General features: G+C 37.4%; 1 protein-coding gene across 1 annotated transcript; it reads left to right on the top strand.

The window, feature by feature from the left end:
- The first annotated feature begins 122 nt into the window (after nucleotides 1–122).
- On the top strand, nucleotides 123–10,970 carry LOC139936414 (delta-sarcoglycan-like). The gene is made up of 8 exons (XM_071931236.1): nucleotides 123–240; nucleotides 5,918–6,119; nucleotides 6,769–6,870; nucleotides 8,200–8,290; nucleotides 8,907–9,026; nucleotides 9,515–9,587; nucleotides 9,737–9,860; nucleotides 10,796–10,970. Exons 2-8 carry the CDS (start codon nucleotides 5,931–5,933, stop codon nucleotides 10,958–10,960), a joined length of 864 nt encoding a protein of 287 aa, XP_071787337.1. The 5' UTR covers nucleotides 123–240; nucleotides 5,918–5,930; the 3' UTR covers nucleotides 10,961–10,970.
- The last annotated feature ends 1,862 nt before the right edge of the window (nucleotides 10,971–12,832 follow it).

The raw sequence follows: 12,832 nt of genomic DNA, 5'->3' as shown, positions 1-12,832 counted from the left end.
AGTTCAGCATCAATTCATCTTTGCAAAATCTGTCGCCGCTGAGGACGCTGTTCAACCACACCGTTAAATTTTCGAAGTCTTGCTGACAAAATGCACAAGCGACTGAAACGAATCTAGAGCCCGAAAAAAGAAGAGAAGAAGCCGCCGAAAATTCTTACGAATCTGTCTGGGATTTCTCTCCTAACTTGCAGGTCTTGCAGTCGCGTTTTAACTTTGCAAATTTAAGCAACTGCTACTTTGGTAAGTTGTTACTGCTGCTATTTTATTTACCCTCGTCTGGAAGCTTCGTACTTTAGTGTAGGCCTGTATCAATCATTGTCAATAGATTAGTGATAATTTAAAATTTACTGTTTGGTTTTTGCATGGAGGTTTTTGGGGGTGTGTGTGTGATAATACAATGTTCCTTTTTGAATGTTGTTTTACCAGTTTCGTGAAAAATGTTTGTACTGTATTTGTATTGACACTGGCACTGCTGTTCAATGTGCCCTTTGCATAAGGTTTATCGCGAATAGCAAAATATTAAAAGAGGGCGCTGTTGTTGAACCCACACAAAGGTATGGGAGTTGCGTGCGTGAGTCGTAGAAACTCAAACTGCATAGAATTTAGAAATCGCCCTATGCCGGCCATATTCCTTCCCACAACAACGCATTGCGGTTCTGAATCGCGATAAACCTTATTAATTAATGTAGTGTAATATTGTTATAATTATTGCGGGTTCAATAACTGAGGTACCGATACTAAAAAAATAATAAAGTGAAATAACGGCTGCTGTGCGCGATAATAAAATTTTCGTTCTTTTTTTTAGTAAACACTACATAATATACTTCAAGAAACTATTTAAAAGGCTCCCCCGTGAGCCTTATAGGGGTCTAATATTTTGGGCCTCCTTAACGCTATATGTTTTTCAAATCAGCGTTGATAGGTGAAAGTTTTACGACCGTTAGCCAGCAATAACTGAAGTTTCTTTAGTACTACACTACCAAAACTTTCCCCACATACTCAATATACATTCATAATGCTTGCATTCCTTTTTGTTGAGTGAAATTGAAAAACATCGTCAAAAAATGCAATTTTCTGCTCGGTACTCACTGTTGTTTTTCTGCTGCATTGCACGTTTTTTGACTTCTTATATGCAGCTTACGTATATGTAGATCGACGAACTACCGAGCCGCGGCCGAGTCGGACTAAACTTTTCTGTGAAAGGGGTGTTACAAACCCGTGTGGCAGTGCGTGCGCTGTTTGTTTACAATATTAATACCCGCCGTTCACGCATAAAGCGCCCACGCACTGCCGCACGGGTTTGTAACACCCCTCTCACAGAATGGTTTAGTCCGACTCGGCCGCGGCTCGACAGTTCGTGCCCGATTTATAAAGCGTTGAGCATATTGAGAAGTCAAAAAACGTGCAATGCGGCAGAAAAACAACAGTCAGTACTGAGCAGAAAATTGCATTTTTTGACGATTAAAAGTCAGACTTGTTAACCTTGACCTTGCAATGACTTGGGACTAACTGAGATGACCAGGGACATGTGGGACCTAGGTTTTTGAATCATTGGCATTTCGTGTGTAACTGTAAACGAACTTGAATATGTCTGAATGTCAGTCCAGCAACATTGTCACTATTTTGGCTTTCCTGGGTCAACCCATGTCAGACCCCGCTGAGTTTGAGTGATAAAAATAATAATAGAAATAATAGAATAATAAACTGGCATTTATAAAGCACTCTAGTCTTATGTGAGATCATAGCGATGTACAATACAATAACAACAACAACTGCAATATTAAACAAGGAAAATACAATTGTGCTTTGATCTCAGTGTTTTTGGCTCCAACCAAAGTAGCCTGCTTAGGGCTGGCCTGGGTGCTAGACACCATTTGGGAAAAATTTCTCTATCGCTTTCATTTTTTTGTTATTCAGCGAGATCTTTTAAGAATTATTAAGGAAGTTTGACACTCATTTACACCCTGAGACAGTTCATAAGCATCAAGCTTTTTGTGTGTGTGGGGGGGGAGGAGACGAGTTGTTTGTATTAACTAGTAAAAAAAAAATTAAAATAGTAAAACAAAGAAGTTTTTAGAATGACAATATATCTTTTCTGATCTCTTTGTGAAGAGTTTCAGAATCATATAACAAAAGATGTTCCAGTCTGAGAATTTCCCAAGATGCATATTGTATGGATGCTAGAGGAAGGATTTATTATATTATAGCTTTTGTCATCAGTGGCTCATCTTAATGAGCACATCCAGTACTTATCCTGTATAGTTCAACATCACATCAGGATGGTTGCAATTTTAGACTGAGCTATTGGTGTACAAATTCAGTTGAAGGAGTAACAATAGACCCCTTTCATAACAGTAAACACTAGGGTGACTCTGAGGTCACACGCACATTTTTACACACAAAGAACAGTTATTGTCCAATGATCTGCCTCCTTTGGTCCCAGTAAGGGCAAATGAGGTTATCTTTCCCCCAGCAATGTGCCAAGTACACTTAACTCCCTCTTGGTTTTTTCCATTTGCCCACCGGACGAGTCGACCACAGTTTTGGGTTGGCCAAAGTTTTTCACTAGCCCATACATATTGATCATTATTCCACACAATTTTCAAACCGTAAAAAAAAGAAATAAAAAACGATGAAAGTGAAGTTTGCAGAATTGCATTTTTGGATGATAAAAGAATATTGTGAGTGAACCATTTATACAGGCATCTGGGATGAACGCTACATGTACTTAATCGTAATGCAGGCCTGGAATGAAATGAGACCATTGTCTCTGTTGGCCTTGGTTCTGGCCTTGAGCTTTCAAAAGTTTCTCATTAAATTTAAAGATTTTCTGCTGGAAGTGCTCTTTGCAAAATGAGCCTTTCCCTCAAAGAAAACAATTCCATGCCTAATATACGAAATAGTTTGCAGTAGTGAGCTGGCTGGAAACTTCATTTGATTTCTTACCGCTTTGACATGTACAGTTGTGTACATGTAGTAGGCCCATCATGTACAATGCAGGATGTTCCTCATCATGCTGACTCACTGACTCTCTGTACTATGCATTTTATAAATGGGGCTAACACTAAGTTACAGACAAGCACAGTGCCAATGAAGAAATCACCACCCATCCAGCTTATTTGCAAATTTCTGGAAATATACACAACCAAAAAAGCCACCAGCTGACCTATGTGGGAGTCTGCCCCCCCCCCCCCCCCCAAACACCCACAAACCTTCCTAGAGTGAACATGTTTGCTTAACTTTCATCAGTCTGTTAATAAATTCCATGCACATATTGTCTAGCATTTCAGATAAGTTGGTACACAAATCTTCCTGTATGCAAAACATATCCTTAAATCCATTTTTATGTTGCTGCTCAAAGGACAGTTATGGTGGGTATTTGGTGTAATATTTAGTGTAATATGCAAAAGGCACATTTCATAACAACAAACCAAGTAGCGGTGTCTTCTGATTTATTTTAATTCAACAACAAAATAAATACTGTTGTAGTAAAGACTTCATGCCCACTGTAATTTAATTTACTGGTGTCTCATAGTTTTATTGATATTCCCAGTAATGATTTGAACCTGACAAAATGCCAAGAAACAAGGATAATGGTTTTTCTCTCCCTAATGGTGGAGTACTTGAGGTGGTGTCATGGTGTGAATGAATGCTGTAGGAATTAGGATTCTCATGACCTAGATATAAAAAAGCCATCACTTTGCTACTTGAGCATCCTCATTCCTCTGGTGACTGTGTCTGGAGGGAATTCAGTGCCGTCAAAATGTGTCCCTTGACGTGAGAAAGTCTCTTTCCTCTTTGAAGCGTTGGAAAATAAGATAAGCTAAAAATAGTAAACTTGTGGGTACAACCATGTGTAAAATCTCTTTTGGAGGACTGATGGCTCTGAAAAGAGCCAGTGTGCTTTATATTACTACCCCATGTCCCCCTTGGAAGTCACTTTTGTTCCCAAATGTAGAATTGCCCATATTCTGTTTGAACTGATGAGGACTCTGACTGCATTACATAAGTTAATTAAAACGCTTTAAAGGATCAGGCCTACAACTTTGATCAGAGTCCAACAGTAATTTGGGAGGAAAGATCTTAGAAAATTACTCAAGGGAGTTTGGGTTAGTGATACTTGTGTAACTTCACCCTCAAAGTTTTATTTCCCCTTTCATTTGTGCATTCCTGCATAAAGTTAGTACTTTGTAGCAACATAAAATAGTGACTTGATGGTATTACTGCCTACTAACATTAATTACATGATCCCTAACCACATACATGTAGGAAAGATTAGGAAAAACTGTCTGTGGATTTTAACACATTGACTAAGAGGAAGGATAATCTATAGATACATCAACAAGCATGAAGCAAAATGTAATGAGATCATATTCACTGAGCCATGCTTTAAAGTATTGACTGGCTACTGCTAGTGCTAGATTACCTGTACATTATGCTTTGCTTGTTTGCCATTTCCACTTGCAGCCAATTACCCGATGATTTAATTTGATGTCCTGGTGTGGCATTTCTTGATGATACATAGATCATGATGTATAATGGAAAGCGGGTTACATAAACTGATCAGTCAGTAGTGACAGTAGCATATAAATACGATACATGTATGCTTCAAATATCAATAATCACATTGAGTTTCATAAAAGAGAGTAAGGCTAAAATACTAGATTTATAATCCAGATGTTTACATCAGGAACATTTGTTTGGCTATTCTAAGAATGTTGTGTTTACTGAGCAAGCCTTAACAAGATGTTCCACTGCTTGATCAAATAAAATAAGTGTTAATTTGCTATAAATTTTAACCTTGGGCAAATGAGTTACCATAAAATGCCCTTGTGGTTCTGTCTTGTTTGCTTTATGTAACTATCATTGAATGCAGCATTATTTTGGGCTTTGCATTACTGTAGTTCACTTGTGTTCAAGTGTGTTCTTATGCTGTTATTGTATTCAGAATCCTTCTCTACTCACTGCCCAAGGGGTCCCAGGGACTCCTAGGCCCATCTAAAAACACCTGCCTGGTTAACAACAAACAAACTTGGTTTACTCTAGGACAAAGTGAGGGTGAAAGAAAAACAAAATTGTCTTGCAACTGTTTCAGTTTGCCTGGCAAGGATCACGTTGCAGTGAGTCTGATATGCTTTACAATTTGAAGTGCTTCGTGTATTGAAATGGGCCTACATTGTGTAGCATTTTCAAGTCCTAGAGTATAGCATTCTGTTTCAAGGTGATGTATTTAAAATGAATCCTTATTCTGAAATATATTCATCCAATTCATGATATGTCGTTATGCATTACACATGTGATCTTGAACACATAGTTCAAGTTTGTGTTTCGTATGTACTGGTAATTTACATACAATATGTCAGTGAACAGGCCTCTTACCTGTTTGGCATGAAGTACAATACTTGAGTAGCCACAATGTACCTTACGTGACTAGGTTTTGTTTTTTGTTTAAAGCTCAGTATTGCCTCGTATGTTTCCATTATATTTTATTTCAGATAATATACAATAGGGCCTACTGCTTAAATAATTATTTGTAAAGAAATTGGGAAATAATTATTTGTAAAGAAATTGGGAGATCACAATTTAATGACTGATTTGTTTGTGTACGCTGAAGTAATGTCTGTTTGGTTATTATGTTAGGACAACTTCAGTAAGAAGAACTGTATGAAGTTTAAAGCATCAAGTCTCCATTGTAAGAAAACTAGTTGAAAACACCCTACAAAAAAATGTAGGAAAGCTCGATTTTTAAAAGTGTTCAACTTAAAATCGCTGTTTTCTTCAAATGATTCTTTTTACTGGTATCCGTGTGTCAGTTTATGGCGTCAGTGGCAATTTGTTGAACTCACTATAAATACACGACATCTGTCTAAAATTTACTTTGCTTATTTTATCTCTTTTTTGCTCCTTTTTGTTGCAGGAAACCAGAAACCATGGCCAGCTATTCCAACATCACTCCAGGCACATCTCGTCATCATAGACACCAAGAAACAGTCTATAAAGTAGGCATCTATGGTTGGCGCAAGAGATGTCTTTATCTTCTCATTCTTGTTCTCACATCTGTTATCATCGTTAATGTCGCTCTTACAGTCTGGATTCTCAGGGTGATGAATTTCACTATGGTAAGGCTACATACATAGACTTATTGCATCAACTATATATTTGGATTGCGTTATTACCATGTGTGTATCTACTTGCCATTTAGATGTCGTTCTTTAGAGAACTTGGCAAGTAGATACACACATGGTGTTATCGCAAATCAAATATATATTGATACCTCACCATGCAATGCCTCAAATCCCATGAACAACTATATCAATATGATTTTAAAAACACTTTGTTGAACAAAGGCTCTAATGGAATTCTGAAAATGTTGATATTCTTTTCTACTTCTTAATAGAGAACAGTCTTATATTTTTTCCCTACATTTCCTGTTTTTGCTGAATACACCATGGATTTGGATCTATAGATATTTGATAGATAAGTTGCAATAGACGCCATCTTTACAGGCCAATTGCATTTTGGCTTGCAGGCATGTCAAACGCCCAGTTTGACATGCTGATTACTAACCAATCAGGCAACTAGTGTTGTGAAATGTGCGCATGCTACACGTCGTTCTCGCGCTAAACGTATGGCTTTGTGTTCCAAATTGCCCGTAAAGATGGCCGATTTACGCCATGTGGGAACTATCTATTCTGATGTGAATGTATTGAGCTTTTTGTTTATTTACTGGCAATCGTGTTTTTCCTTCTTTCTCTTGTGATATTATAGTCTGGTATCGGGAAGCTGCAATTCACAAAGACTGGAATCAAGATAGGAGGTGAAGCAGAGTTTCTCAAGACGCTTTATGCTTCTGAAATCAAGTCTAAAGCAGTAAGTGATGCAAATCCTGCAGTCGTGTTCCACAAATTTTGTTAAGATAAACAATGCTCTTAAAAGGGAAGCTTTGTATAAGGGGTGAAAGTCTCACTCAATTTATTTTGATCAATAGAAAAACCTATCTGGTTTCATCAAATTTCTGCCGTGGAAGGAAATGTGTCGGTGGCCTTGGGCTTTGTACAAACCCTTTAAGTAAGTGTCCCCTGCCTCGAAAGTTGGCGCCTTGACGTATAGATTTATCTTTTGTTGCACGCTGTTTTAAGATAAATTACTTTATTATTTCCAACAGTGTTTTTTTGTGACTGATTATCTTTGAAATGATAAGTCAGTCAAGTCAAAAAATAAAAAATTGTGTTCCCAGACAGAATAATGTGATTATGCATTTGTAATTTTAAATAAAATGCTATATTTAGTTTTGAATATGCAATGAAATGTATGATTGGAACTTGATTACTCCTTAATTATTTGTAATTGATTCATTTCAATTCCAATCAGGTCTGATTAAAGTTTCATCAAGAATGTTTCAAAGGCTCTTGCATAGGAGCTTTGTTTTGAACAGCCTCCAATGTAATTAGAGCAAGAGAGTTAGAATTCCCTTGATGTATGGAAAGTGTTGCTGTCATCTAAATGAGCCTGGAGTGTGTATGCACTAGCCATGTGCTGTTCACTCTCGAGAGTCAGTGCTGTTTCAACATCAAAAGTCTTCTCACTGTTGTAATAAAAAAGACACTTTAATATGCCATTCATTTTGGAAAAAAATAGATTATGAAATGTTTCAAAAGTCAGGCAGTTGTAATACATTCAAATCATTAACTTGATCAGAACTTTTTAAGACATTTCATGATTTCGGGTTTTCTCAAACGTTTTTTCTCTTCTCTGTAAAATTTTTGAATTTGGTATATAATGAGGGATGTAAAGAATAAGATCACACAATGCCCTTACTTCTAGTGTAAAACCATAAACATTTAACACCCTGGAGGCTCAGGGTTTCACCGTGATTGACATAAAGGAAACTGCTCCTTTTGTTATATATTTATTTTATTATGTAAAACTGCACTCCTTTTTCATGATATGGATCATTTGTCTTTATATTATCCTATTGGTATTTAAAAAGCAATATCTGGCTCCAATATGTTAGACTTTATTATCATGTCTACAGGTGTACTTGTAGGACCAGTTTTGAAAGTCACACTAGAAAACAACTTTGATGTTATTAATGTTTCACATCAGTTCATAAATCTCGCCATAAATCTCCAGACTTGTTATATCCAATTTCGACAGTACTCATTCAGAAAATGACACAGTTATTTTCCTTTTTTGCAGGACAAAAACTTGGTGTTACAATCAGCGACAAATGTTACAATTAATGCAAGAAATGGTTTAGAAAACACTACAAAAGGAAGGTTAATCATTGGTAAGTAATCTTCAATGTACTGATGTGTGTTTAAAAGCACTGTATACTCAGTACTTTCCTGGGCTAGCTTGCTGGTCTGGTGCCATCTACTCTAGCAAAGCAAAGGTCGTGGGTTCAAATCCCACCCTAGTGATTTGCCTGTTTTTTTGTCTTCACAGAACTCGGGAATAGTACTGAGAATACTGTGCTTAAAACGCATTGGTGTAATGTAAAAACAATTTATATTGTTTATCCCAATGCAAACCTAACATTAAATTGTTGCGGTATCCGTTGCTACCACATGGGATTTGAACCGACTCTAGCCATCGGGCTAGTTCAGTGGTCTAATGGCAAGACATCTGCTCTAGCATTAGGTTTAAATCCAAGCCGAGTGATTTGCCTGTGTCATTTTTTTCCACAGAATTTGGGTCTACAGTGCTTAATACAAGATGTAAGGGTTAAAACAAATAGTCAATCAATCCCACAGTGACACACAGCTGCTGATGTCGAGCCTTGACAATCAGTGCCAGCCTTTTCTTTTCTTGATACATTTAGTGAGCAGTAGCTTGGAATACAGACTGTTAATGTAGCTGAAAACTTATTGCATTCTTGATATTTTTCTCCTTTTATCGCCCAGGCCCCAAACATTTAGTTTCTTACAATGAGAGATTTGTAATCTACGACACAAAAGATAAAATGTTATTCTATGCAGATGAGAATGAGGTGATTATTGGTGCCAAGAAAGTCACATTTACAGGTAAGAAAAACAAATACTGTCCTTACATGGTCCTCTTATTGAGTCCATTTGGTTGAATTATATCCGTCACTCAATGAAGCTCAAGGCACTTTTCCTGCAAGGTTTTCTGGAGCTTATTATGAGACCTATTCCTTAACAAAGCACCATGTAATGGTTTTACACGGTGCTTATGTGCATTATGCTGCCGATCAAACTAGGAACACTGGGGGAATCCCTTCTGGGGTTTTTTTACGCACATTACACAACAGATAGGACCTACGGCTTTACATCCAATCCGAGGGACACATCATTAATGGTAAAGTGTCATGCTTAAGGACATAAGGGTTACTACCGGAACTTTATACTGCTGAACAGAAACACCAGAGCTTTAGTCTAGTGTTCTTATCAACTCGGCCACGGCACATCAATTGACCAAGTCTGATCCGCAGTTAAATCTTGCAGTCTTATTAATGGATGCAACATTTTGATATTCTGTATTCTACAAACAGGCAGTGAAGGAACAGCATTCGAGGGGCCAGTCCAGACTCCCCTAGTGACCTCAGTACCAGGTCAAGATTTAAGGTAAATTAAAACAAATTTCTTGATTTGTTGAGGCTAAAATGGTTTAACGGTAAACATTTTGTGAACCTTCCTGATGGTATTTCATTGTTTGTGACCATTTTTCAATCTTAAATCTATTTTCTTGTTTATTTTTCTACTTTCAATTTTAGGTTGGAGTCGTTAACATCAAATCTAGTAATTGAATCACCACAATCAGTAAGCCTTAGTTCTCCTATTGGACAAGTGTCGCTATCATGTTTTAATGATATAAATCTTCACTCAAGGCAAGGCAAGGTGAGTGTAAAATGATGTATTACAGTATTGACCCCATCCAAGGGGGCCCACCATAGCTCTGCTTACCGTAAGCAAAGAATCAGGGCTTGCGGAAGGGGGGAATTTGGCGCTAAGGCAAAGCGTATTTTACGGGTTAGCAGGCAATTCTTGCTAGTGCATGTGTCTATGATACCAGGCATTCTTTGCATGCACAGCTAGCGGAGAAACTCAATGTAAGCAGAGAATGGTGATCGTAAGTACAGCATTCAGTGGTAAGCAGAGCCATGAAATTGGGCCTCGATGTCATTGCCACATTAGCTCTTGGCTGCCCCATTTTGGGTGTCGGCCTGCTTGAGAAGTCGATGTGTTTACATGCTCACCATGACTTCATGTGGAGTTTCATACAGTGGAAATGCAGTATGAACCGGCCTTCAGGTCTATACATCTTCGGAACAGCGGGTATTTTGCACCCATCGGTTCGAACATCAGCAGACGGGGCCTGGAGCCGGAGCCCAAGCTTAGGTTTGGGAAAGGCCCCATGACAATTATGCAGTTTCATTCACAGAAAGGCAGACAGACTGTGGACAGACAGTACGCCTTGTGTGACATCAGTGCTAGGGGTCACAGCGTTAAGATATGCTATCAGATCAAACTGTCATCCTACTAGATAAAACAAACAAAAAATTGTGCAAAATTCCTCTGAATATTCTCATTTTAACATTAAACATACTAATGATTGTGACTTGAAGTCATCTTCTTGTGATTACTTTTCTTTAAAACTGTACCATCCATAGTTTTTTATCAGATCAAGTGAAATGAAGTATATTTTCAACGAGTGAATTGCAATTGATTCCATGTAACTGTCCTTTAGCACCTTTGAGCAATTTTGGTTGATTTGGGCACATTATAAATGTTCTCTTGATCGATTGATTGGAATGGTTGAATTGCTTTTCTAGATATCGTTAGATGCAGCAAGCATTGCCATGAAGAATCTCCCAGAAAGTGCTCCCGGGTCAAGCAACAATGCAGATGTATTTGAACTTTGTGCCTGCCAAAATGGACGCCTCTTTCTTGCCCCTCCCACATCAGGTTGTCGAGCAACAGCAGACTTTTGTGATTAATGAATTACTTAGTGATCAGGTAATGTCAGGTCATGTCTGATTTAGTGGCTAACGCTACAGCTACTGCTAAATTTGCTGCATCATTTGTGATAAATTATAGCAATATCCTTAGCAACAGTCAAGTCCATAGCTGTAGCCGCCAATTTGGATACGGCCTGAGATTTGATTGTTTGTAAAAGCCTGCTCACATTTATCAACGATTTTGTACAATGTTTCAACCATTTATATATTTGGAGAGAAAAAAAATAGTGACATCTTTAGCAGTCTCCGTTGCATGAGGATGTTAACGGTAAAGCTTTAGAAATTCTACTGGTTCACTTTGGAAATACTTGGAATTGTATAAGAATCTTAATGCTTTGCATACTAGTATTAGTGGAAAGGATAAATGGAATGGAAACTTGTAAAATTAACACAAAATTGTGTCTAATGCTCAAAATTTTCTGAATTAAAATGTTGGTATTTGTGTACACTGTTTTGAAGCAGCACCAGAATCATTCCACAGTCAATGCACAAAAATGTTGTTTTGTCTTTTGTATCTGAATTAAATTTGAGTTAGTGTTAAGCACAGCAATATTTAGTTAGCGTTTAGCACAAAAACATTTAACCTGACAGTTTTTTTAGCCAGTTTGCACCGGAGATCCTCCGATTTTGTTGAATTTGCTGGAATAATATTTCTTTGAGAGTGCCACTGGCAAGAAGAAACCCTGACTTGATTAAGCCAAGAAAAAAAAAATCTCTTTGAAGCACCAGAATTATTTCGTTTTCTTTCAAGAAAATACCAAGTTCATACATGGTGAATATGCAAAGCTTGCCAATTGAGCCCATGGCTGAAGCCAAAGTTGGAATCTCAGTCTGTTTGGACTCCATTGAGCTGAAATACAATGAATTACAATGGTGGAATCTTCTCAATACCATTCATCTTCTTAAAAACAAAAGGACAAAGGCCTTTCCACCAACACCTGTTCTCTTTGTGTGGGTGAAACAGTATCGCATAGTGAGTGTTTGCTCATGGCATGGCTGTAATGGAAAACACTGGCAACCTTTGCTCCGGCCTTCCAATGTAACACAAAAACGCAAGGTCCATGGCAAGTTATTGCATAACCTGGCGTAAACTGTTTTAAATTTTGCCACAAGATGGTAGCAGACTTGACAGTTTTTTGTTACCTGTAAAGTCTGCTAACATCTTGACTTAGAACGATAAAAACTATGAAAGATTACGGTTAGAATATGTTACATTACATACGTCTGCTGCCACCTAGTGATTGAATGGCATACTTGATGACACTGTAGAGTCTAACACAGTAGTAATGAGAATCTGAGGACAATCCCAAGATGTCCTTGCAAATAGTCAGCACTCTCTGTAGTTTGTTGTGCATTTACCATCTGTCTTTCCGTGCAAACATTCCTTTACAATTATTTCAATAACAAAACGAGTGATGAAGTCGCCATCCTTGGTTATTTAGACACATAACAAAACAGTTAAACATATGTTTTTCCTTTATGTGATGTAAATTATTGCTTTATTCTTGCACTTTTAGTAACTTGAAATAGATATAAAAGACACATTCACAATTGTATATAACAATCATTGTATTTGTATTAATAATAATTTTGCGTAGGAACTCACTATATTTCAATTGGAAAAAATATAAGTAATGCCTAATGCCCAAACTTTGCAGTTCTTGGGAAATAGTGAAATCTTTAAAACAAAAAGCCGAGATATCAATGTGTTTTGATGTCTTGAACATTCTAACCTACATTTATATATTAAGAAATATTTACAGTATACATGTAGACCCTAACTAGGTGCTATCAATAAGCCCAGTTTTTGCAGGAAGTCTTGGGTTTTGGCTTGGAGTGTTGAATATGCTC

This window comes from Asterias amurensis, chromosome 4 (genome assembly GCF_032118995.1).
Source record: "Asterias amurensis chromosome 4, ASM3211899v1".
Classification (NCBI taxonomy): Eukaryota; Metazoa; Echinodermata; class Asteroidea; order Forcipulatida; family Asteriidae; genus Asterias; species Asterias amurensis.
Note: the sequence above shows the minus strand (reverse complement) of the source record. Positions and strands in the feature narration are given on the sequence as shown.

Bases quoted from the DNA above. Each gene is read 5' to 3' on its own strand.
- LOC139936414 (XM_071931236.1), top strand. From the start codon at position 5,931: ATGGCCAGCTATTCCAACATCACTCCAGGCACATCTCGTCATCATAGA. The intron at 6,120-6,768 runs GTAAGGCTACAT...GTGATATTATAG, and splicing joins GGGTGATGAATTTCACTATG to TCTGGTATCGGGAAGCTGCA. The intron at 6,871-8,199 runs GTAAGTGATGCA...CCTTTTTTGCAG, and splicing joins CTGAAATCAAGTCTAAAGCA to GACAAAAACTTGGTGTTACA.